Source organism: Salvelinus fontinalis, chromosome 8, assembly GCF_029448725.1.
Source record: "Salvelinus fontinalis isolate EN_2023a chromosome 8, ASM2944872v1, whole genome shotgun sequence".
NCBI lineage: Eukaryota > Metazoa > Chordata > Actinopteri > Salmoniformes > Salmonidae > Salvelinus > Salvelinus fontinalis.
The window spans coordinates 41420388-41448229 of NC_074672.1; the positions used below are offsets into that span (position 1 = coordinate 41420388).

The window sequence follows — 27842 nt, forward strand, 5'->3', positions numbered from 1 at the left end:
TCCTCCAGAAAGTGGAGAGCAACACTTCTACTACGTGATATCTTTAAAAAAAAAAGCAGCGTTAGAAAGGATTACCTACACATACTGAGCAGCTCATGTTATAGACAGAAGCGTGCTATATGGCAGACCAATCCGAACTCATCTCTCGGCATGTCCAGCCCAGCCATTAACTCAGCCAATCATGGCTAGTGGGAAGGTTCCTTTCATTTTCCGTGGCTAAACAAACTAGGCTCGTAATTTAACAATTTTATTCATATTTACAGATGGCATACAAGTGTGTTATTAAGGCCCATGAAAGTTAATATATTCCAGAAGGCATTTCTGCCCCAAAAAACATATTTTGATAGAAAAGAAACAGTTTACGTTCAAACGTCTCTCCTGTAGAGTAGTGACGTGCGACATACTCATAGTTTCCTGAAACGAGTCACAATTGTCCTTTAGTATTATCTGTGAAACCACATCAGTTGTGAAACCACATCAGTAGTAACAGATGGAAGGGAGAAGGGAGAGGCTAAGATTTGAGAATGAGGTTTTGCCTACATGTTCTTTGCAGGCCTTTAAACACAGCAGTTGAGAAAATATGAAGGGTGTACGTTTTGTACTTGGAAAGTTCCGGGTGACATGATGCTACATTCTGTTGGAAGATCAAAGCAGCTCCTCTTCAACATTTTGAGGGGTGTGTTTGATTGACAGGCCGTCTCTAGGAAGCGGCTCGTTCTGAGGGCGGGGTTAGCGCATCATGCACCACCAAATAAAATAAAATGTAATTTGTCACATTCGCCGAATACAACAGGTGTGTAGACCTTACAGACCTTACAGTGAAATGCTTACTTACAAGCCCTTAACCAACAATGCAGTTTTAAGAAAAACAAGTCCAACCTACCATTTGGTACAATGTGCAATGGTGGATGAGTGACTTGGCATTTGTAATAAAGCGCGAGGATACATGATAAACAGAGTCCAGTCTCTGTAAGACGGAGGAGGCTGCATGCATATACAACAAGTCACCATAATCAATTACAGAGAGAATAGTGGCCTGAACAAGCTTCTTTCTAGCCATAAGCAGGAAACAAGCCTTATTACGGAAATAAAAACCCAATTTCAATTTAAGCTTCCTCACAAGATTATCCACATGAACTTTAAAGGACAACTTGTCATCCAACCAAATTCCTAGGTATTTGTAGGATGACACTTTTTCAACAGATAAGCCACCAGATGTGACAATGCTAACGTTCTCTGGCAGAGTTCTAGCTCTGGTAAAGGTCATGAATTTAGTTTTTTGTACATTCAAGACCAGTTTGAGACCATAAAGGGAGGCCTGCAGTGACTGAAAAGCAGTCTGGAGCTCTTCAACAGCCTGAACCAGAGAAGGAGCACATGAATATATAACTGTATCATCTGCATTTAGATGTAACTTTGCTGGTTGCATCCCATTTCCCAAATCATAAATAAAAATGGAGAACTACACAGGAGCTAAAATGGAACCCTGAGGCACACCTCTATTAATCTCAAGAAAGCTAGACTTGTGATTGGCAGCAAACATATTGTGTTTTGTCAGAAAGATAGTCCCGAAACCAATTTACTGTCCTTTCACTGAGACCAATGATACTGAGTCTGGCTAGTAACAATTCCTGGTCAACTGAATCAAAGGCCTTTGATAAATCCACAAACAGAGGAGCACAATGTTGCTTTTAATCAAGTGCATTAATGATGTCGTTTGCCACTGCCATAGCTGCAGTTGTGGTGCTGTGCCCCGATCTAAAGCCAGACTGAACCCTGCTCAGTATGTTATTTTCAATTAAGACGTTTTTTTAACTGTGAGTTCACTAGGGATTCATAGACTTTGGCCAGGATAGGGAGTTCACTAGGGTTTCACAGACTTTGGCCAGGATAGGGAGTTCACTACAGATTCATAGACTTTGGCCAGGATAGGGAGTTCACTACAGATTCATAGACTTTGGCCAGGATAGGGAGTTTGGAGAGAGGGGGATAGTTATTAGCATCTGAGGGATCTTCACCCTTTAGCAGTGGGAGGACATAAGCTGATTTCCAAATGCTGGGTATGGAATTGGTCAAGAGACTCAGTTGAAAATGTGAGCCACAGGTTCAGTAATAATACCAGCTGCTATCTTTAAGAGGTAGGGATCCAGGTTGTCTGGACCTGCAGACTTTTTACTGTCTATTGCCTTTAGTGCTTTATAGACCTCAGCCCTTAGTCCACGGGCAGTGCTACAGGTATGTCCAGCATAAGAAACAGCCTCAAAGTTAAAATGGTTCACATGAGGGCCTATATTATAGTTGACTGTAACAGAGCTGACATTAGAGGCCTGGGACCCAACATTATAAAAACTGAACCAGCAGATATGAAGTGCTTGTTAAAAACCCCTATAATATCAGATGTATCCTTCACTTCATTAGAATCCATCATTAAATGGTCAGGAAGGTCAGAGGATACATTAGAACTTGACACTGATTTGATTAGCTTCCAGAACTGTTTAGGTTCTCTGTGACTGCATTTAAATAGCAATCTGATTTGGACTTCCTGATCAATCCTGTGCATTTGTTTCTTAGTGCTCTGAAGGAGGCCCAGTCAACAGGAGCATTTATATGTCTCGCTTGAGCCCAACAGAAATGTATCTTTCTAATTAATTCTACCAAGTTATCTGAAAACCAGGGATTGTCCCTTCCACTGATTCTAAATTTCTTTACAGGGGCATGCTTATCACAAATCGACACAAATTTAATCTAAAAATATTGTGAATCAGACTTACTCTGTCAATATTATGGTACAGATCATGTAAGAACGCTTGCTCATCAAACTATCTAAAATATATTAAAAAAATATAACAGGGTTTGGCTTTGGTCATTTGTGTATTTCTAACACAAGCTTTGTAGGGAGAGCTTTTCTCTCTCTGGTTGAACATTTAACATGCTGGTAGAAATTATGTAAAACGGTTTTAAGTTGCCCTGCATTAAAGTCCTCGGCCACTAGGAGCGCCGCCTCTGGATGAGTGTTTTCCTGTTTGCGTATGGCCGTACACAGCTCATTGAGTGCGGTCTTAGTGCCAGCATCGGTTAGTGGTGGTAAATCGACAGCCACAAAGAATATAGATGAAAACTATCTTTGTAAATAGTGTGGTCTACAGCTTATCATGAGATACTTCCTTAGATATCGTGCACCAGCTCATGTTTACAAATATACATAGACCGCCACCCCTTGTCTTACCAGAGGCTTCTGTTCTATCCTGCCGATGCAGTGTAAAACCTGACAGCTGTATTTTTTCATTTCGGCGTTCGGCCACGACTCGGTGAAACGTAATACAGTTTTTAATGTCCTGTTCTCAGGATATACATGCTCGTAGCTCGTCTATTTTATTATCCAACGATTGTACTTTGGCTAATAAGACCAATGACAAAGGCAGATTACCCACTCGCCGCCGGATCCTTATGAGGCACCCCGACCTTCGTCCCTGATATCTCCGTCTCTTTCTCCTGCGAATGACGGGGATGACGGCCTTGTCGTGCGTCTGGGGTAAATCCCTCGCGTCCGAGTCGTTAAAGAAAAAAAATCTTCCTTCAATACGAGGTGAGTAATCACTGTCCTGATATCTAGAAGCTCTTTTCGGTCATTAGTGACAGTGGCAGAAACATTATTTACAAAATATGTTACAAATAACGCGAAACCACACATACAACAGCACAATTGGTTACGGTACCGGACTGTAAAACGGCAGCCATCTCCTCTGGCGAGATTCTGTTCCAAAGGAACTTTGAGAGTAAATGGGAACTTTGAGGAAGACTATGATCGATAGGAGGGAGACTAGCTCTCGTTAGACAGAAATACCTTGTCCGCCTCCCAAATGGCACCCTATTCCCTATACTCTGCACTACTTTTGACCAGACCCCTATAGGCCCTGGTCAAAACTAGTGCACTATGTAGGAAATAGGGTGCTATTTCAGACAACTCTTTGTTACCAGCAGCTCAGTAAGGAACACTAAGTAAGTCTGTACTGAGTGGTTCATCTCTGATTGACAGAGACTAGCTCCATTGTGATTTAGTAATGACCTCTGCCCAGATCTAATCTCTCTACATTTCAGAGAAGCCATTTTCTTCAATAGAGGCTTCATCTGAATCACATTAGTGGGGAATTCTGAGATTTGAAACGAGCGAGTGAACGACCACATCAAACACGGCCAGTATACAATAGAACACAATATTATTTAAGATCTAGAATCTGGAACATAATGTAGATTCTAGATAATATACGTAAATAAGACAAAAATGCATACCCCTCCCTCCATCACTTCCATTAAGCACTCCAAGCCCAGGGACATAGGAAGGTTTGGTCTCTAGGGACATAGTGCGGTTTGGTCTCTAAGGACATAGTGCGGTTTGGTCTCTAGGGACATAGGAAGGTTTAGTCTCTAGGGACATAGTAAGGTTTAGTCTCTAGGGACATAGTAAGGTTTAGTCTCTAGGGACATAGTAAGGTTTGGTCTCTAGGAACATAGTAAGGTTTAGTCTCTAGGGACATAGTAAGGTTTAGTCTCTAGGGACATAGTAAGGTTTGGTCTCTATGGACATAGTACGGTTTGGTCTCTAGGGACATAGTAAGGTTTGGTCTCTAGGGACATAGGAAGGTTTGGTCTCTAGGGACATAGGAAGGTTTGGTCTCTAAGGACATAGTACGGTTTGGTCTCTAGGGACATAGTAAGGTTTGGTCTCTAGGGACATAGTAAGGTTTGGTCTCTAGGGACATAGGAAGGTTTGGTCTCTAGGGACATAGTACGGTTTGGTCTCTAAGGACATAGTACGGTTTGGTCTCTAGGGACATAGTAAGGTTTAGTCTCTAGGGACATAGTAAGGTTTGGTCTCTAGGGACATAGTAAGGTTTAGTCTCTAGGGACATAGTAAGGTTTGGTCTCTAGGGACATAGGAAGGTTTGGTCTCTAGGGACATAGTAAGGTTTGGTCTCTAGGGACATAGTAAGGTTTAGTCTCTAGGGACATAGGACGGTTTGGTCTCTAGGGACATAGTAAGGTTTGGTCTCTAGGGACATAGTAAGGTTTGGTCTCTAGGAACATAGTAAGGTTTGGTCTCTAGGGACATAGGAAGGTTTAGTCTCTAGGGACATAGTAAAGTTTAGTCTCTAGGGACATAGTAAGGTTTGGTCTCTAGGGACATAGTAAGGTTTGGTCTCTAGGGACATAGTAAGGTTTGGTCTCTAGGGACATAGTAAGGTTTGGTCTCTAGGGACATAGTAAGGTTTGGTCTCTAGGGACATAGTAAGGTTTGGTCTCTAGGGACATAGTAAGGTTTGGTCTCTAGGGACATAGTAAGGTTTAGTCTCTAGGGACATAGTAAGGTTTGGTCTCTAGGGACATAGTAAGGTTTGGTCTCTAGGGACATAGTAAGGTTTGGTCTCTAGGGACATAGTAAGGTTTGGTCTCTAGGGACATAGTAAGGTTTGGTCTCTAGGGACATAGTAAGGTTTGGTCTCTAGGGACATAGTAAGGTTTGGTCTCTAGGGACATAGTAAGGTTTGGTCTCTAGGGACATAGTAAGGTTTGGTCTCTAGGGACATAGTAAGGTTTGGTCTCTAGGGACATAGTAAGGTTTGGTCTCTAGGGACATAGTAAGGTTTGGTCCCTAGGGTCTGTGCAGGCCTCTAAACCCTCAGCTGGCACCAAAGGGCCACTGTCATTCCCCTACTCATGGCCTACACTAATCATATTAACAGCTTGATAATCAATGAGAGGGGGGGGGGGGGGGGTCAACAGAGAATCAACAAAAAAAATAGAGCAAGCTAGAATGCTATTTGGCACTAAACAGAGAGTACACAGTGGCAGAATTCCTGACCACTGTGACTGACCCAAACTTAAGGAAAGCTTTAAATATGTACAGACTCAGTGAGCATAGTCTTGCTATTGAGAGAGGCCATCATAGGCAGACCTGACTCTCAAGAGAAGACAGGCTATGTGCACACTGCCCACAAAATTATGTGGAAACTGAGCTGCACTTCCTACCCTCCTGCCAAATGTATGACCATATTAGAGGCACATATTTCCCTCAGATTACACAGACCCACAAAGAATTCCAAAACAAACCCAATTTTGATAAACTCCCATATCAACTGGGTGAAACATCACAGTGTACCATCACAGCAGCAAGATGTGTGACCTGTTACCACAAGAAAAGGTAAACCAGTGAAGAACACCATTGTAAATACAACCCATATTTATGTTTATTAATTTTCCCTTTTGTACTTTAACTATTTGCACATCGTTACACCATTGTATCTAGACAAAAAAATGACATTGGAACTTTTGTGAGTGTAATGTTTACTGTACATTTTTTTTTCACTTTTGTTTATTATGTATTTCACTTGCTTTGGCGATGTAAACATGTTACCATGTGAATAAAGCCCCTTAAATTGAGAGAGAGAGAGAAACAAAGAGATAAACAAAGGGAGAAACAACAAAGGAATCAATGTATGGAGTGAGGGAGGCAAATACAAACAGAATGGGAAAGTAACAGATACCGAGAGGTCATGATATTGAGTGGGAGAAAGAGGATGTACAGCGTATTCAGCTACTCTGGTAAAAATGATTGATACATCAATTAGCCAACAGCCATTAGTTTGGCAGTACCTCCCCTAACAACAGCCATTAGTTTGGCAGTATCTCTCCCTAACAACAGCCATTAGTTTGGCAGTACCTCTCCCTAACAACAGCCATTAGTTTGGCAGTACCTCTCCCTAACAACAGCCATTAGTTTGGCAGTACCTCTCCCTAACAACAGCCATTAGTTTGGCAGTACCTCTCCCTAACAACAGCCAATAGTTTGGCAGTACCTCTCCCTAACAACAGCCATTAGTTTGGCAGTACCTCTCCCTAACAACAGCCATTAGTTTGGCAGTACCTCTTCCTAACAACAGCCATTAGTTTGGCAGTACCTCTCCCTAACAACAGCCATTAGTTTGGCAGTACCTCTCCCTAACAACAGTCATTAGTTTGGCAGTACCTCTCCCTAACAACAGCCATTAGTTTGGCAGTACCTCTCCCTAACAACAGCCATTAGTTTGGCAGTACCTCTCCCTAACAACAGCCATTAGTTTGGCAGTACCTCTCCCTAACAACAGCCATTAGTTTGGCAGTACCTCTCCCTAACAGCCATTAGTTTGGCAGTACCTCTCCCTAACAACAGCCATTAGTTTGGCAATACCTCTCCCTAACAACAGCCATTAGTTTGGCAGTACCTCTCCCTAACAACAGCCATTAGTTTGGCAGTACCTCTCCCTAACAACAGCCATTAGTTTGGCAGTACCTCTCCCTAACAACAGCCATTAGTTTGGCAGTACCTGTCCCTAACAACAGCCATTAGTTTGGCAGTACCTCTCCCTAACAACAGCCATTAGTTTGGCAGTACCTCTCCCTAACAACAGCCATTAGTTTGGCAGTACCTCTCCCTAACAACAGTGGAGGAAAGGGAAGTCAACCACTGTGAGAGGCAGCCAGAGAACAAGAACTCATCCTCCATCTTCGGTCTTCCACAAACCAACCACCATTATGGCTCTCTAAATAGCGCATGGGGATTGCTTAAAGGAGAATACAAGGATCTTAATATTGAGTCTTGAATATAAACCCCTCCATGGGAACTTTTGAGATGATAATTTAGCTAATACCATTAAGCAGTACAGCACATGGGAAATCAAATGCATAATAGCTATAGAGCACTGGGTCAAATTGGCTTCCTGTTCCCAGGCACTGGGTCAAATTGGCTTCCTGTTCCCAGGCATATTGCTGAGAGGCATGTTACCTCAAACCACTCTGCCTCATTCCATGGCAACTAGATGGCTTACTACTCCAGAATTAATTTCAACTCATTCCATAGAAACTAGATGCCGTACTACCCCAAATGTCATTTCAACTCAAAGAACATTTAAAAAGACATGAACACTAGAAGACAAGAAAGAAAATCTTCTCCCTTTTTCATTTCAGCTTTGTCAAACCTTTCCGTTCAACAGTACTTTATGATATCCATAAAGACATGAAATACTCAGTTTAAGCACATGGTCGATAGTCAGTATTGCTTGAGGTAAACCGTGTGTAGGTCAGGGGACTTATGGTAAGAGCCAGAGTAGTGGGATAAGTCTCCACAGCACACACACACCCTTTTAAATTCATACTCACATGCTCTCGCCCACCAACAAACCCACACAGGTTTCCTCAGCTCAGTGCATTTACAAGCCAGTGCTACACACTAGTAAATGGGCAGATAAGAGCATAGAGATGTGTAATTGAGGACATGGCCTGTAAACTCTGTGCTGGTAATTATTGTCCATAATACAGTATTATCTCCAGGCTTCTCTCTCTCTCTCTCTCTCATACCAAGCGGTGATGCAGCCAGTCAAGATGCTCTCAATGGTGCAGCTGTAAAACTTTTTGAGGATCCAAGGATTTTTTTTTATTTATTAGGATGTTGATAGGGATGAGAGTGTGCTCTCCCCTCTTTTTCCTGTAATCCACGATCAGCTCCTTGGTCTTACTGATGTTGAGGGAGAGGGTGTTGTCCTGGCGCCACACTGCTAAGTCTCTGACCTCCCTGTAGGCTGTCTCATCGCTGTCGGAGATCAGGCCTAACATCGTCGTGTCGTTAGCAAACTTGATAATGGTGTTGGAGTCGTGCGTGGCCACACAGTCGTGGGTGAACAGGGAGTACAGAAGGGGACTAAGCACACACCCCTGAGGGCCCCCGCGTGTTGAGGGCCAGCATGGCGAAGGGGTTGTTACCTACTGTACCCTCACCACCTGGGGCCGGCCTGTCAGTGTCACACCCTGACCTTAGAGAGCCGTTTTATTTCTCTATTTGGTGAGGTCAGGGTGTGATGTGGGGTGGGCATTCTGTGTTTTGTATTTCTGTGTGTTTGTCCGAGTGTGGTTCCCAATCAGAGGCAGCTGTCTATCGTTGTCTCTGATTGGGAATCATACTTAGGCAGCCTGTTTTGCCACCTTAGTTGTAGGTAGTTGTCTTTGTTAGTGGCCTGTATAGCCGAAGTAAGCTTCACGGTCGTTTCCTTATTCTTTGTTTTGTTGGCGACATTTATAAATAAAAAGAAATGTACGCTCACCATGCTGCACCTTGGTCCGGTCATTTCCACCCTGACGACGATCGTGACAGTCAGGATGTCCAGGATCCAGTTGCGAAGGGAGGTGTTCAGTCCCAGGGTCCCCAACTTAGCGATGAGCTTGGAGGGGAGTGGACTATGGTGTATCCTATGAACAACCTTTTCACATAGTTATTTCCCTTCTTGTGCAGGTGGGAGAGACCAGTGTGAAGACACTTGCCAGTTGGTTTGCGCATGCTTTGAGAATGTGCCCTGGTATTCAATCTGTCGGCCTTGCGAGTGTTAAACTGTTTAAAAGTTTTACTCATATCGGCCATGGACAGCGAGATCACACAGTCATCTGGAACAACAGGGACTTTCAAGCAAGACTCAGTGTTGTATTCCTGAAGCGAGCGTAAAAGTTTGGGAGTTCTGCATCACTGGGCATGTCACGGCTGGGTTTCACTTTGTAATCTGTTATCGTCTGCAAACCCTGCCACATCCGCCGAGCGTTGGAGCCGGTGTAATTGGATTCCACTTTCCTCCTGTATGTCTCGTTGGAGGTCATAGCGGCCTTTCTTGTATGCGTCCATATTCGTGTCCCGTTTCTTGCAAGCGGTACCTCTAACCCAGGCCCGCGACCTGATTCAATACAGCCCGTGGAATCATGCTCAGATCACATAAAGAATTTGCGATAGTAAAGTTTTGAAAAACGTATTTGTTATTCAAATTAAAAGCCCAATGAATACTTGCCTTTGTGTAATGATTTAACTCCCACCACTTGTGGGACATTTATTTTGAAGGCACGTGTAAATAACAACTGCAGAGGACAGAGTGAGTGATAGGCTGACACACACGTCACAGTTACAAATAGTAGCTACCTAGAAATTGCACAAAAATGTTTTTTTCGAAGATTTAAAAGAAAAGGAAAGCAGACAATGAATGTAGGGTGTTCTAGCAAGAGTGGACATTGAAATGTTAATTTATTGAGGAATCAGGGAAAGCTATGTGCTTAGTGTGCAAAGAGAGCATCGCTGTCTTGAAAGACTACAACTTGTACCGACACTTCCAGATGAAACATGCAGAGAAATATAGGAATGTCTTCTGAGCAGAGGAAAAAGTGCATCGAAAGAGTTGCTTTCACAGTTGCAAAAGCAGCAAGGACTTTTCACAGAAATGCGTTCAGCAAACGACGGTATTGTGAGAGCTAGCTGTGTACTGTCCCACAAATTTGCTAAACATAGCAAGCCATTCGCTGAGGGTGAATTCATTAACTTTTTATGGCTGCAGGGGCAGTATTGAGTAGCTCTGATAAAAGGTGCCCATTTCAAACGGCCTCGTACTCAATTCTTGCTCGTACAATATGCATATTATTATGCACATTTGTGGCCTGCTGCAGGTCATTTTGCAGGGCGCTGGCAGTGCACCTCCTTGCACAAAGGCGGAGGTAGCGGTCCTGCTGCTGGGTTGTTGCCCTCCTACGGCCTCCTCCACGTCTCCTGATGTACTGGCCTGTCTCCTGGTAGCGCCTCCATGCTCTGGACACTACGCTGACAGACACAGCAAACCTTTTTGCCCCAGCTCGCATTGATGTGCCATCCTGGATGAACTGCACTACCTGAGCCACTTGTGTGGGTTGTAGACTCTGTCTCATGCTACCACTAGAGTGAAAGCACCGCCAGCATTCAAAAGTGACCAAAACATCAGCCAGGAAGCATAGGAACTGAGAAGTGGTCTGTGGTCACCACCTGCAGAACCATTCCTTTTTTGGGGGTGTCTTACTAATTGCCTATAATTTCCACCTTTTGTCTATTCCATTTGCACAACAGCATGTGAAATTTATTGTCAATCAGTGTTGCTTCCTAAGTGGACAGTTTGATTTCACAGAAGTGTGATTGACTTGGAGTTACATTGTGTTGTTTAAGTGTTCCCTTTATTTTTTTGAGCAGTGTAGTTTAATCAGATGATTGAAATTTTTTGGGAGTTTTGCCGTGTTGCGTTCTCTTCCGTTTGTTGACATGGAGAGCTTCGAGCCACTTGGCAAGTGTGCTTGCTAATTCAAGAGGGAAAATGAACGTTCTAAATCCAAACAATGATTGTTCTTGACAAAGGACACCTTGTCCAACATTCTGATGGAAGATCACCAAAAGTAAGAAACATTTTATGATGCTATTTCATATATCTGTCGTGCATGTGAACTAGTCGCCGGCGGCCAACTTTGGGGTACTCTAGATATACCGAAGCTGGATGTCGTAATGAAGTGATTTTTTAGAATTCTAACACTGCGATTTCATTAAGAACTAATGGATCTATCATTTCCTATACAACATGTATTTTTTAGTTATGTTTATGAATAGCTATTTGGTCAGAATATGTGTGTCAGAAAAAGTGTCAGAAAAATATCGTTGCTGTTTAGACGTTGTGGAAAAAGTAGCTAAGATAGCAACATGTATAACCACTGATTTCAGCTCTAAATATGCACATTTTCTAACAAAACATAAGTGTATGTATAACCTGATGTTATAGGACTGTCATCTGATAAAGAATATCAAGGTTAGTCAAAAATTATATATCTTTTACTGGTTTGTTACGATCGCTAACTTTTACTGCTGGGAAATGGCTTGTCTTTCTGGCTATTGTGGTAAGCTAATATAACGCTATATTGTGTTCTCGCTGTAAAACACTTAATAAATCGTAAATATTGGCTGGAATCACAAGATGCCTGTCTTTCATTTGCTGTACACTATGTATTTTTCAGAAATGTTTTATGATGAGTAATTAGGTATTTGACGTTGGTGTCTGTAATTATTCTGTCTGCTTTCGGTGCAATTTCTGATTGTAGCTGCAATGTAAACTATGATTTATACCTGAAATATGCACATTTTTCGAACAAAACAGATTTATTGTATAACATGTTATAAGACTGTCATCTGATGAAGTTGTTTGTCTGTCCTTTTTTTGTATTTGGTGGTGAGCTAACATAAATATACGTGCTGTTTTCGCTGTAAAACATTTTAAAAATCGGACATGTTGGCTGGATTCACAAGATGTGTACCTTTCATTTGCTGTATTGGACTTGTTAATGTGTGAAAGTTAAATATTAGAAAAAAATTGGGGGGAATTTCACGCCCTGCACTTGAGCTGGCTGTTGTCATAAGTGTACCGACGTCGGGCTTGCAGCCATAAGAAGTTAAACAATGTTTAGTTGACTCTGCAGCAATACTTTGCGCTGACAAAATGTTGTTTGAAAATGTTTCCCTGTCAAGACGAACAGTGAGAAGGCGTGTTGAGGACATCGCATGGAACAACAGCTGAAAGACAAGGTAAAGGATTTCCCCTATTTCTCCTTGGCCCTGGATGAGAGCAGTGAGACACGTTACACAGCGCAGTTGGTGATATTTCTACAAGGCTTAACCCCAGACTTTGAAATTACATAGGAGCTTGCTTCAGTGCAGTCAATGAAGAGCACAACCACAGGGAAATATTTATTGGAGGAGGTTAATAAGTGTGTGGCAAAGCTGGGACTGAGTTTTGAAAAGTTATCCAGTATGACCACTGATGGGTACCCAAACTTGACAGGAAAAAATGTTGGCCTTTTGAAAAGGATACAAGATCAAGTAGCTGAGCTGAACCCAGATCAGAAAATTATTTTCCTGCGCTGCATTATTCATCAGGAGGTGCTCTGGAAATGTGTTCTGGAAATGAGCCACATTGTGGATACAGTCACTAAAGTGGTAAACTTCATAAGAGCAAAATCTTTAAACCACAGGCAGTTTGTCTCACTGTTGGAAGAGACAGAGTCGGGTCATGCAGATCTCCCCTACCACACAAACGTGAGATGGATGAGTTTGGGGAAGGTGCAGATCTCCCCTACTACACAAACGTGAGATGGAAGAGTTTGGGGAAGGAGCAGATCTCCCCTACCACACAAACGTGAGATGGATGAGTTTGGGGAAGGAGCAGATATTTCCTACTACACAAACGTGAGATGGATGAGTTTGGGGAAGGAGCAGATATTCCCTACCACACAAACGTGAGATGGATGAGTTTGGGGAAGGTGCTGATCTCCCCTACCACACAAACGTGAGATGGATGAGTTTGGGCAGATCTCCCCTACCACACAAACGTGAGATGGATGAGTTTGGGGAAGGTGCAGATCTCCCCTACCACACAAACGTGAGATGGATGAGTTTGGGGAAGGTGCTGATCTCCCCTACTACACAAACGTGAGATGGATGAGCTTGGGGAAGGTGCAGATCTCCCCCTACTACACAAACGTGAGATGGATGAGTTTGGGGAAGGTGCTGATCTCTCCTACCACACAAACGTGAGATGGATGAGTTTGGGGAAGGTGCAGATCCCTCCTACCACACAAACGTGAGATGGATGAGTTTGGGGAAGGTGCAGATCTCCCCTACCACACAAACGTGAGATGGATGAGTTTGGGCAGATCTCCCCTACCACACAAACGTGAGATGGATGAGTTTGGGGAAGGTGCAGATCTCCCCTACCACACAAACGTGAGATGGATGAGTTTGGGGAAGGTGCAGATCTCTCCTACCACACAAACGTGAGATGGATGAGTTTGGGGAAGGTGCTTAAAAGGGTGTGGGACCTGAAGTCGGAGATTGCTGAGTTTTTGCAAATGAAAGGAAAATACTGGATTTCCCTCAACTGCAAGATAAAGAACGGTTGGCTGATTTTGCTTTCACCGTGGACATTATGGCCCTCATGAATTAACTGAATTCCAAACTACAAGGGAAGGGCCTTTTTGCACATCAGATGTACAGGGTTGTCAAAGCCTTCAAGGGAAAATGACTCCTCCTGACCCGCCAAGTAAAAGCCAACAATCTCACCCACCTTCCGACATTACTAGTCTGTTCCCTATCAGATGACCAGCGGGAGTATTATCCATCGCTACTGTGTGCTTTGAACGCTGAGTTTTCTCGTCGTTTTAAGGATTTCAAAGTGTTGGAAAATTACATGCTGTTTCCTCTCCTTTCACCTTCAATGTGGATAACGCTCCCACTGACCTGCTGTTGGTTTCCTCTCCTTTCACCTTCAATGTGGATAACGCTCCCACTGACCTGCTGTTGGTTTCCTCTCCTTTCTCCTTCAATGTGGATAACGCTCCCACTGACCTGCTGTTGGTTTCCTCTCCTTTCACCTTCAATGTGGATAACACTCCCACTGACCTGCTGTTGGTTTCCTCTCCTTTCTCCTTCAATGTGGATAACACTCCCACTGACCTGCTGTTGGTTTCCTCTCCTTTCTCCTTCAATGTGGATAACACTCCCACTGACCTGCTGTTGGTTTCCTCTCCTTCAATGTGGATAACACTCCCACTGACCTGCTGTTGGTTTCCTCTCCTTTCACCTTCAATGTGGATAACGCTCCCACTGATCTGCTGTTGGTTTCCTCTCCTTTCTCCTTCAATGTGGATAACGCTCCCACTGACCTGCTGTTGGTTTCCTCTCCTTTCACTTTCAATGTGGATAACGCTCCCACTGACCTGCAACTTGAGTTTATCGATCTTCAGTCTGATGCAGTGATTGGAGAACTATTCAAAACAATGTCCCTAATGAGGTTCTATGCATCTCTCGATGAACAAAACTTTTCAAAGACTAGGGGTCATGCTCAGAAGATGTTTGTACTGTTTGGGTCAACCTATGTATGTGAACAGATATTTTCAGTGATGAAATATAACAAGTCAAGGCACAGATCATCTCTTACTGACTCTCACCTCTCAGCCGTCCTGCTCATAGCGACGTCAGAAACTATACCTGACTTCACTGCTCTAGTCAATTCCCATCAGAAACTTCACTGATTGAGTCGTTTAAATGTAATGTTGAGCTCTCTCTCTTTCTTGTGTTTTTTGTCCATACCCGTTAACAAGAGTGCTGTCCGTGGTGCTGAATGCACAGTGTACTTTTCCCTCCGTGTAGTTCACTGCATGTTTAATAATGAAAATACCTACCAAAAGGAGAACATGGACGTGGTTTATTTCTGTGCATGTTAAACAAGTAAAATAAGTAGCATATCTGGACGTGATTTACAGAAGATATATCTGTCAACACAGTCATACACATGATGTATAATCCTGTAAAACTATTCTGGCCCGCGACGGCAAAATATATTTTAATGTGGCCCTCCATGGAAAATAATTGCCCAGGCCTACTCTAGCCTTCGCCTAGTGGGGATACAATCTGTAATATAGAATCCTGTAATCCATGGTTTTTGGTTTGGATACGTTCTTATAGTCACTGTGGGGATGACTTTGTCTATGCACTTATTGATGAGGCCCGTGACTGATGTGGTAAACTCCTCAATGCTATCGGATGAATCCCAGAACATATCCTAGTCTGTACTAGTAAAACAGTCTTGTTTCATCGGACCACTTCCGTATTGAGCGTGTCATTAGTACTTCCTGTTTGAGCTTTTGTTTGTAAACAGGAAGCAGGAGAATAGTGTCTTGGTAAGATTTTCCAAAGGGAGGACCTTGTATGTGTTTCTGTGGGTAGAATAAAAGTGGTCTAGAGTTATTAACACCACTAGTGGCGCAGGAGACGTGTTGGTAAAAGTGAGGTAGAACGGTGTTAAGTCTCCCCGCATTAAAGTATCCAACCAACAGAAACGCTGCCTCTGGGTGAGTGGTTTCTTGTTTGTTTATGACCCCGTACAGTTCATTGAGTGCCAAAGTGGTCTTGGCTTGTGGAGGGATGTAGACAACCGTGATAACTACAGAAGAGAACTCTCTTGGTAGATAAAAGGGTCTGCCAGTTGTTGTTTCTGAAGAGGCACACTCCCCCTTTGGACTTGCCTGATCGAGCCGCTGCATGGAGAAACCACTGAGTTCTGTGTACATAAAGTCCTCCATGCCACCTCTCTGCAAGGCAGATAATATTGCAACTTTTCAAGTCTGTCTGATAGGAGACTCTTGAACAAAGCTCATCCATCTTATTCTCCAGTGACTGGATATTTTCCTGTAGAATGGAGAGGAGTGCCGGTCGGGTTTTCTCTTCGTCTCAATCTCACCAAGATGCCGACACATCTATCGCGTCGACGCCTGAATATTTTTAGTAGCCCATGAAACAAAGGACTGGGGTGCGGTATGAACAAGGGAACAGCTGAGTCGGAGTTGAATTCGGATTTGAAATCAAAATGGAGGTCAGTAACTGTCGATCTGATGTCTGGAAGTGCTTGGCGGTCAAATGTGACAATAGTAAAGATAAACTAAATAGCAAAGTTGGGTTGGAACTCGTAAGATGTTACCTGCCTGCGTATCACACACACACACACACACACACACACACACACACACACACACACACACACACACACACACACACACACACACACACACACACAGAGGGGGGCACAATAGTTTCCATTAACTAGGCCCGCTGTTCTGCCTTGTGCAGCCATGAATCTTTATGATGGAACATTAACATGCAAATTGTCTTAAAACATTTGAGGATGTAAAAAAAAAAAAAAAAAAAAAAAAAGAAGCTGCTTACCGCTTTTGCTTAATATAAATTAGACTATAACCCAGCCCTAATGTATTGGACTCAAATATGAAACTTCATGAAATGTGTACAACCAACAGAATACTGCACATTATGACACCTGTAGGAAGCAAATACCGCATCGGAATTGACACGTTCATGGCTATCCGACAAGGCTCTGTCTAAGGGAGATTGAATATAAATGCAGTTCTTTAACTGGGCTTTTGTGCTGCTATTCTATTACCGGTCATTTGCTATCTCCTCGCCACCGCGTCTTGAGTTTACCCCCAGGTCCAGGAACGCAATGAATGGAAAGGAAATGAGTGGGAGAGAGATAACGTGCTAACCACAAAGTCCCTCACCCATAAAGTACACACAGCAGGTTCCTTAACCGTGAACAGCTTGGGATGCTTTGTTCTTCAGGGAAAAAAAATCTTTATCTTCAAAAGCCAACCAAATTAAATGTAGGGGTTACACTAAACTCATCTGGCTTTTGATTTCAGCAACTGAAAAGACTATATATAAAATGCCTTTTATCAAGACCTGACAGGCACAGCGGGGAGTTATAGAATTTATTGTTAATATGGATGGAGGAAAAGATTCCCCTGACCACACATACCCACGCACACAAGATTACACACGCGCACGCACACGCACACACACACACACACACACACACACACACACACACACACACACACACACACACACACACACACACACACACACCCCCGAGGTGAAAGGTAGCTCATGCTCACTGGGCTTAATCCAGAAATGGATGGTGAATCATACACAACACAGCTCTGGAATACTAAATGCAACCATGCCTCATCTGTATGAGTCTGCCAGTAAGCTGCAGTAGGAAAACATGTGATTAGGACCCTATTCCATGGCTCTGTGAATCAGTAACAACCCCCAACCCAACCAAACCCCGGCCTGAAACAACGATGTGGTTTCAAAAAGAATGGGGAAGATACAAAGTTTTTTCTGAGAGGATGAATGTGTTAGGAGATCGTATGTGACTCGTTTCAGGAAGCCAGGCGTATGTCACGGGTCACTACTTCACAGGAGAGCCATTTGAACATAAACTTTTTTGAAATTTGTTATCAAAATGGTTTTTTTTGTCAGAAATGCCTTCTGGAACATGTGAACTTTCATGTGCCTTAATTAATAACAAACTTTTATGCCATCTGTAAATACAAAATATAATTGTTAAATTACGAGCCTAGTTGGTTTAGCCATAGAAAAAGTCAGCAACCTTCCCGCTAGCTGATGATAATGATTGGCTGAGATAATGATTGGCTGAGATAATGAGTGGGCTGGACATGCCGAGAGATGAGTTCGGATTGGTCTGCCATATAACACGCTTCTATATATAACATGAGCTGGTCAGTATGTGTAGGTAATCCTATCTAAACAAAAGCTTTAAAAAAATATATTTTGCTTAGTAGAATAGAATAAGTGTTGCTCTCCACTTTCTGGAGGACCGAGTTTTGAAATCAGTGGAATTAGAGTATGATAGCTAAAGAGATGGAGAAAACACCTGTCTCTGGATTACATCTTCAAACTAAGGGCAACCATGGCATCCGTGACAGAGAGAATCGTCCATCCATGATGCTAGCTAGTTATAGCCTAATGTTAGCTCATGCAGGGTAGTAACGTCATGAGTTGGGATTATTATTCATTGTTTAGCTAGCTAGCTACATGTCTTAACAAAAGACTCCACTATCAAACTAACCATTTCAATATAACGTCACTGCAACAACTGTTGATAGACGTAGCTGGTAAATTCGCTCTGGCTATCTACTCCGATTTCAGAGCACTCTCATCTGAGTGTGCCAGAGCACAGAATAACAGACACATTTACGAACGCTCAACACCGGTTGAATACGGCCGGTGTCAGTAAACGTTGGCAAAAAAGCAGCACGTTCTGGATAACATAAAAACAGCCTAACCAGCTCTGCTAGGGCGAGTAAAATGGGTGGTGAGTCTGGAAGTAGCTAGCCAATGTTAACCAGTTAGCTTGGGTGCTTGATTGCTGTTGTTAGGACAGAACGCTCGGATCAACCCTTAAAGAGATGGGTGGGGCTAAAGTTTAAGAGTGTGTGAACGATGCTGAATGGGTGTAGAAAAAGAAAAGCTCTCCAGTAGGTATCAAATCAAATTGCATTTGTCACATACACATGGTTAGCAGATGTTAATGCGAGTGTAGCGAAATGCTTGTGCTTCTTGTTCCGACAATGCAGTAATATCTAACAAGTAATCAAAAAAATTCACAACTACCTTATACACACAAATGTAAGGGATAAATATATATATATATATGGATGAGCAATGGCCGTGTGGCATAGTTAAGATGCAGAAGACGGTATAGAGCAGTATATACATATGAGATGAGTAATGTAGGATATGTAAACATTATTAAAGTGTCGTTATTTAAGGTGACTAGCGATACCTTTATTAAGTCCATTTGTTAAAGTGGCCAGAGATTTGAGTCTGTATGTTGACAGCAGCCTCTCTATGTTAGTGATGACTGTTTAACAGTCTGATCGCCTTGAGATAGAATCTGCTATTCAGTCTCTCGGTCCCAGCTTTGATGCACCTGTACTGACCTCGCCTTCTGGATAATAGTGGGGTCAACAGGCAGTGGCTCGGGTGGTTGTTGTCCTTGATGATCTTTTTGGCCTTCCTGTGACATTGGGTACTGTAGGTGTACTGGAGGGCAGGTAGTTTGCCCCCGGTGATGCGTTGTGCAGACCACACGACCCTATGGAGAGCCTTGCGGTTGAGGGCGGTGCAGTTGCCGTACCAGGCGGTGATACAGCCCGAAAGGATGCTCTCGATTGTGCATCTGTAAAAGCTTGTCAGGGTTTTCTCCTGAGGATGAAGAGGCGCTGCTGCGTCTTCTTCACCACGCTGTCTGTGTGGGTGGACCATTTCAGTTTGTCCATGATGTGTACGTCGAGGAACTTTCCACCTTCTCCACTACTGTCCCGTCGATGTGGATGGACTTTCTGCTGTTTCCTGAAGTCCACGATTATCTCCTTTGTTCTGCTGATGTTGAGTGAGAGGTTATTTTCCTGACACCACACTCCGAGGGCCCTCACCTCCTCCCTGGAGGCCGTCTCATCGTTGTTGGTAATCAAGCCTACCACAGTAGTGTTGTCTGCAAAATTGATGATTGAGTTGGAATCGTGCATGGCCACGCAGTCATGGGTGAACAGGGAGCACAGGAGAGGGCTGAGAACGCACTCTTGTGGGGCCCCAGTGTTCAGGATCAGCGGGGTGGAGATGTTGTTTCCTACTTTCACCACCTGGGGCGGCCCGTCAGAAAGTCCAGGACCCAGTTGCACAGGGAGGGGTCGAGGCCCAGGGTCTCGAGCTTAATGATGAGTTTGGAGGGTACTATGGTGTTGAATGCTGAGCTGTAGTCAATGAACAGCATTCTTACATAGGTATTCCTCTTGTCCAGATGGGATAGGGCAGTATGCAGTGTGGTGGCGATCGCATCGTCTGTGGACCCATTGGGGCGGTAAGCAAATTGTAGTGGGTCTAGAGTGTCAGGTAGGGTGGCGGTGATATGATCCTTGACTAGTCTCTCAAAGCACTTCATGATGACAGAAGTGAGTGCAACGGGGCGATATGCATTTAGTTTAGTTACCTTAGCTTTCTTGGAAACAGGAACAATGGTGGACATCTTGAAGCATGTGGGGACAACAGACTGGGATAGGGATTGATTGAATATGTCCGTAAACACACCAGCCAGCTGGTCTGCACATGCTCTGAGGACACGGCTAGGGATGCCGTCTGGGCCGGCAGCCTTGCGAGGGTTAACATGTTTAAATGTTTTACTCACGTCAGCCACGGAGAAGGAGAGCCCACAGTCTTTGGTAGTGGGCCGTGTCAGTGGCACTATATTGTCCTCAAGCGAGCAAAGAAGTTGTTTAACTGGTCTGGGAGCAAGACGTCGATGTCCGCAACGGGGCTGGTTTTCTTTTTGTAATCAGTGATTGACTGTAGACCCTGCCACATATGTCTCGTGTTTGAGCCTTTGAATTGCGACTCTACTTTGTCTCTATACTGACGCTTTGCGGTCAGGTAATAGCTGCACTGTTTGTATTTGGTCATGTTTCCAGTCACATTGCCATAATTACCTTCTTTGGGATAGGTGGGACGGTAGCGTCCCACCTGGCCAACATCCGGTGAAATGGCAGAGCGCCAAATTCAAATTAAATTACTATAAATATTAAACTTTCATGAAATCACAAGTGCAATACATCAAAATTAAGCTTAACTTGTTGTTAATACAGCCAAGGTGTCAGATTTCCAAAAGGCTTTACGGCGAAAGCAAACCATACGATTATCTGAGTACAGCGTCCAGCACACAAATGCATAACAAATCATTTTCAACCAGGGAGTTGCGACAAGAAAGTCAGAAATAGCGATATAATATATATGCCTTACCTTTGAAGATCTTCTTCTGTTGGCACTCCAAAAGGTCTCAGTTACATTACAAATGGTCCTTTTGTTCGATAAATGTCTTCTTTATATCCATAAAAACTCAGTTTTGCTGGCGCACTTCAGTCAATAATCCACTCGGTTTCCATCGGTCAAAATGCATACAAAATGAATCCCAAACGTTACTAATAAACTTATCCAAACAAGTCAGTCAACGTTTATAATCAATCCTTAGGTACCCTAATACGCAAATAAACAATCAAATTTAAGACGAAGAATCGTTATTGTCTTTACCGGAGATAAACAAAAAGAACGCGCTCTCTCGGCCATGCGCATGGAAACACTACAGCCAAAATGGGAGCCCTTAGGAAAACGACCTCCCTAATTTTTCCAAAAACCAGCCTGAAACTCTTTCTAAAGACTTGACATCTATTGGAAGCCCTAGGAACTGCAAACGGGCACGATTTCGCCCTATTATAAAAGTGCCAGCCATTGAAATCAGTGGTAGGATGAAAACATTTTTTGGGGGGGTGGTTTGTCCTCGGGGTTTCACCTGTCAATTCAGTTGTTATACTCACAGACATTATTTTAACAGTTTTAGAAACTTTAGAGTGTTTTGTATCCAAATCTACCAATTATATGCCTATACTAGCTTCTGGGCCACAGTAGCAGGCAGTTTACTTTGGGCACACTTTTCATCTGGACGTCAAAATACCGCCCCCTATCCCAAAGAAGTTAAAAGAGGTGGTTCACGCTTTCAGTTTTGCACGAATGCTGACATCAATTCAAGGCTTCTGGTTAGGAAATGTTTTAATTGTCACAGTGGGTACGACATCTCCAATGCACTTGCTAATAAACTCGCTCACCGAGTCAACGTATACATCAATGTTGTTGTCTGAGGCTATCGTTGTCGGAACATATCCCAGTCCACGTGATCGAAGCAATCCTGAAGCGTGGAATCCGATTGGGCAGACCAGCATTGGACAGACCTGAGCATGGGCATTTCCTGTTTTAGTTTCTGTCTATAGGCTGGGAGCAACGAAATGGAGTCATGTTCAGATTTCCCAAAGGCAGGGCGGGGGAGGGCCTTGTATGCATCGCGGAAGTTAAGAGTAGCAATGATCCAGAATGCTATTAGTCTGTGTCGTGCATTCGATATGCCGACAGAATTTAGGAAGTCTCGTTCTCAGGTTATCTTTGTTAAAATCCCCGTCTACAATAAATGGAGCCATAGCATGTATGGTTTCCAGTTTACATAGTCCAGTGAAGTTCTTTCAGGGCCGACGAGGTATCTGCTTGGAGGGGGGGATATACACGGCTGTGACTATAATCGGAGAGAATTCTCTTGGAAGATAATGCGGTCGGCATTTGATTGTAAGGAATTCTAGGTCAGGTGAACAAAATGACCTATGTTCCTGTATGCTGTTGTGATTACACCATGAGTCGTTAATCATAAGGCATACACCCCCGCACTTCTTCTTACCAGAGAGATGTTTGTTTCTGTCGGCGCAATGCATGAAGAAACCGGGTGGCTGTACCGACTCTGACAACATATCCCGAGTGAGCCATGTTTCGTTGAAACAGAGAATGTTACAATCTCTGAAAGGCAACTCGTCCCCTAATTTTGTCCACCTTGTTATCTAGAGATTGGACATTGGCGAGCAATATGCTCGGAAGCGGTGGATGGTGTGCTCGCCTTCTGAGTATGACCAGTAGGTCGCTCCGTCTGCCTCTCCTGCAGCGACCGCGTTGTTTTGAGTCGGCCTCTGGGATAAGATCCATTGTCCAGGGTGGAGGTACGAGCAAAGGATCCGCTTCGGGAAAGATGTATTCCTGGTTGTAATGACGGTAAGTTGTCATCGCTTTTATATCCAATAGTTCTTCCCGGCTGTATGTAATAATACTTGAGATTTCCTGGGCTAACAATGTAAATAATAATACATAAAATAATACATTAAAAAAACAAGCTAACAATGTAAATAATAATACATAAAATAATACATTAAAAAAACTAATAACTGCATAGATTCCTAAGGACCTGAAGCAAGGCGACCATCTCTGTCAGCGCCATTTTGTCCATCCAAAACATTCAAAGGCCATTTTCTTCAAAAGCGAGGTTACGAGTTTATCAAATTTCAAAGCTTGTTCCTCAAATGCAGTGTGTTATATAGCATTTTGTAGCTCTGTGTCTCTGCTTTTATCCAATGTAAAATACACTATTTCAAATTTTGCTACATAAGACAGAATCAAGGTGGTCGGTCATGTATGCTAAGCTAAGCTAAGTTAAATGTTTACAGTGTGTAAGGGCAGTGTTTGAGTCTATAGGGTTGGTGTTGGCTTGTATGGAGGACATTTTGCATGTATGGCTTTATAAGGGGAGACATTATGTTGAGCCAAATGAGTTCAGCTCACCAGTGGGACGGACTGAATGAGAGTATTGGAGCTATGGTGGGACTGACTGAATGGGAGTATTGGAGCTATAGTGGGACTGACTGAATGAGAGTATTGGAGCTATAGTGGGACTGACTGAATGGGAGTATTGACAGAGATACAATAGAAGTTAACAATACAGGGTTTTATTTAATTCTGTGAGTGGAGCACCTGTATCACTGAAGGGACTCACCCTGTTCTGGGTTATACTCCTCCACCGTGCTGACGAAGTGAGGTCTGGAGTAGAAGTTATGGGGGCAGGGCTGCTGGAGCCCTCCTAGACTGAAGAAGCCCCGCTCGGTGGCAGCACAGCAGGCAAAGGCTCGGCGGCTGGGGATACAGGGGTAATGCGTCCAACTCTTCATTTCCAGGTCAAAGGCCTCGAAGGCTGTGACAGGAAGCTTTCCCTGACGCCCACCTGCCAGGGAGGAGAGGGGAGGAAGGAGGGAGAGACGGTCAAAGGGAGTGGGCAGCAGGGCATGAGAGAGAGGGAATGACAGAGAGGGAGAGATGAAAGGTCAGAATGGGTGGGAGGGATGAGAGGAGATGTGAAGAGAGAGAGAAACAGTTAGAAAAAAAGGACTAAGGGTTGGCACTCTAAAAATTAGGGGTTCAACAAGGGTTCTTCTAAGATCCTCAAAGTTCTTTGAAGAACCGTAGGGTTCATGACGATGAAAATGGCCCACAAAAATGTTTTTCCAAGAATCCCATAGGAGGCGGGGTTCATCGAGGAACCTCCTTAGTTGGGGGGGTTCTTGCAGGAACCTAACCTGCCCAACTGAAACATTTGGATTTGAATTTTAAAGGACAGCAGGTGCAGGCACTTAACTGAAAAATGTAAAGATCTCCTCAATTTAAACCTCTTTGGGCTAGGGGGCAGTTTTTTGATGTCCGGATGAAAAGCGTGCCCAAAGTAAACTGTCTGTTATTCAGGCCCAGAAGCTCAGGCCCAGAAGCTGCATATAAATGGTACATTTGGATAGAAAACACTCTGTAGCTTCTAGAACTGTTAGGATCATGTATGTGAGTATAACAGAACTGATATGGCAGGCGAAACCCTGTGGTCAACCCCCCCCCCCCCCCCCCAATTTTTTTTTTTTACCTACCACTGTTTCCAATGGCTGTCATGTTTATTATGAGGCGAAATCCTCCCAGATTGCAGTTCCTATGGCTTCCACTAGATGACAACAGTGTTTAGAAAGAGTTTCAGGCTTATTTTTGGAAAAATTAGCTAGAATTTGTAGTTTTTCTAGGTGGCTCCCATTTTGGCTGTAGTGTTTTCATGCGTTTGGATGAGAGCGCGTTCTTTGTTGTTTATCTCCGGTAAAGACAATAACGATTCTCCGTCTTAAATTGTATTGTTTATTTACATATTAGGGTACCTGAGGTTTGATTATAAACTTTGTTTGACTTGTTTGGAAAAGTGTATTGGTAACGTTTGGGATTAATTTTGTGTTCTTTTTGAAGGAGGGACACCGGTGGATTATTGAATGAAGTGCGCCAGCTAAACTGAGTTTTTGGGGTTATAAAGAAGGACTTTATCGAACAATAGGACCATTTGTGATGTAGCTGGGACCTTTTGGAGTGCCAACAGAAGAAGATCATCAAAGGTAAGGCATTTATTATATTGCTATTTCTGACTTTCGTGGCGCACCTGCCTGGTTGAAAAATGTTTTTCATGCTTTTGTATGCGGGGCGCTGTCCTCAGATAATCGCATGGTGTTCTTTCACCGTAAAGCCTTTTTGAAATCTGACACAGCGGCTGGATTAACAAGAAGTTAAGCTTTATTTTGATGTATGACACTTGTATTTTCATGAATGTTAAATATTTCTATTTCTGTAATTTGAATTTGGCGCTCTGCAATTTCACCAGATGTTGTAGAGGTGGGTCACTAGCAAAACGCCTGCGCCAGAAAGGTTAAGGTAAGGTTTGTCTAAATTGATATTGTTTTCTGATGACACCATCTATCTTTTCATATTTGTGCCAATCTTTCTAAAACAGAAAATGGACACAACTCAATGGATATCATTCAACAAAGAGGTAAGACTATGTACTGTAGGCTATAATAATATGTTAAAGGCTAGCTGTATTGGGATGATTGAACTGAACACTTTTGTGTTTGTAGGTATATGAGGAGGCATAAAAAGGTATGTCAGTAGGTATTGGTGTGTTATGCAGATCACATGAACCATCTTCTTCCCTTAACTCTTCAATGAATATCCCACAGGACTCTACGTTATGGACAAGGTATGTCCAAGGTATGTCCACAAGGTATGTCCAAGGTATGTCCAAGGTATGTCCACAAGGTATGTCCACAAGGTATGTCCACAAGGTATGTCCATAATACCGTTTTTTTCATTCTTATTTACCACAAAAACCAAGGTATGAATATTGTTGAGTGCATGTTTTGTTGATCATCTGTATAATTAAACATTTTTGGATTCACAGACATCACCCTCCCTACACCTCTGAATATAACAGGAAACCTGTTCGATCACCATGCACTGTAAAATCATTCTGGCTGTGGATATGAAGGACATCAACACATTAACATTAACACACCAGAGGATATGTCCATTGGACTTGGGGCTCTGCTGGGAGTTTACCTCATATTGGGATTTTTTTATTCTGCTTTGCAACTAAAATCATAATAAACACCGACAACTAAACTATTGCTGTTATTGTTTTGAATATTCATAATAATAATAATAGGGGGGGGGGGGGGGGGTAATACAAATGGAACCCTAAAAGGTTCTTCAAAAGGTTATTTGAGGATCCATTAAAAGGGGTTCTTTAAAGAACTTATAGGGGTTCCCCAACCGTTTCAATGTGAAGAACCCCTGAAGGATACTCCAGGAACCTTTTCTTTTTAGAGTGTACTTAATGGACGGTTTGAAATTATGTCTCTTTATTAGCAATGCTGATTCCATATCTGTTAGGAGCAGCCAAATATCCTCGGGTGTGTTCTCAAATATAAGCTTGGCACATGGCCCAGTGAACATGCAGTACGTCCAGCGATAAATATGTGTGTATTCTGTCTCGTTCCATTGGTTTCTCCCTTTCCAACCTCTCTGGTCCTCTATCTCTCCCTCTGTGAAAGCCCAAGGCTTTCTCTCCTCCAACTCTACTCACCAAACATGACAGCTACCCAGAAAGAGAGAGAGAGAGAGAGAGAGCGTGAGTGAGTATTTGTGTGTGTGTGTGTGTGTGTTAGTTTGTGTGTGTGTGTGCACCCACATGCACGTACATCCTTGCGTGTGAGAGTGCGTGAGTACTGTTGAGTATTACACTTGGAGCCTGGCTGGCAGTGTGTATCGTAAAGATTATACAGCCTGTCAGTCTCTCTGCTGTTGGACCTGCAGACAGTAAAAAAGGCATGGATCCTATTGGAGCTGGAATAAAGTTTCTATCCATGTTTGAGTTGACACTGTCTGCACTGCAGCATGTCAGTGTCAGGTGTTTGATCAGCCTGGACATAGTGACAGTGATCCCACTGCGATCACACGCTGATTGCTGACACCGACACAAAGCCTGGTGTACTTCAGGTAATATTCATCAGGTTATATTCATGAGCATCACCTGTCATGAGAGCCAAACACGGATAGAAACTTTCTTAACTTTCTTTAACAATGAGACTATTTACAAGGAGTACCGGTACCGAGTCCATGTGCAGGGGTACGAGGTAGTTGAGGTAATAATGAGACTATATACAAGGAGTACCGGTACCAAGTCAATGTGCAGGGGTACGAGGTCGTTGAGGTAATAATGAGACTATATACAAGGAGTACCGGTACCAAGTCAATGTGCAGGGGTACGAGGTCGTTGAGGTAATAATGAGACTATATACAAGGAGTACCGGTACCAAGTCAATGTGCAGGGGTACGAGGTCGTTGAGGTAATACTGTACATACACGTAGGTAGAGGTAAAAGTGACTATGCAATTAGGATATATAATAAACAGAGTATGTGTATGTGAAGATTGAGAAAGCGTTTTAAAGTGTGTCTATCTGTGTGAGATTGTGTGTGTGTGTGGCGTCAATATGCATGTGTGTGTTTTGTGTGTGTGAGCGTATGTAGTGTGCCTGTGTATGTGTGTGTTGGAGTGTCAGTGTAGAGGTTGTGGGTAGAGTCTAGTGAGTGTTCATAGAGCCGGTACAAGACACTCAGTGTGTATGTGTGTGTTGGAGTGTCAGTGTAGAGGTTGTGGGTAGAGTCTAGTGAGTGTTCATAGAGCCGGTACAAGACACTCAGTGTATTTTGTGTGTGTTGGAGTGTCAGTGTAGAGGTTGTGGGTAGAGTCTAGTGAGTGTTCATAGAGCCGGTACAAGACACTCAGTGTGT

At 43.3% G+C, this 27842-nt stretch overlaps 1 protein-coding gene across 3 annotated transcripts in view; it reads right to left on the minus strand.

Moving 5' to 3' along the window:
- Nucleotides 1-27842, minus strand: part of LOC129861260 (kelch domain-containing protein 8B-like) — a 242089-nt gene that overhangs the window by 90512 nt on the left and 123735 nt on the right. For all 3 annotated transcript variants that reach the window (XM_055932521.1, XM_055932519.1, XM_055932520.1), the window contains exon 4: nucleotides 23694-23918. In XM_055932521.1, coding sequence (XP_055788496.1) covers nucleotides 23694-23918 — 225 coding nt within the window. The remainder of the gene's footprint in view (nucleotides 1-23693; nucleotides 23919-27842) is intronic.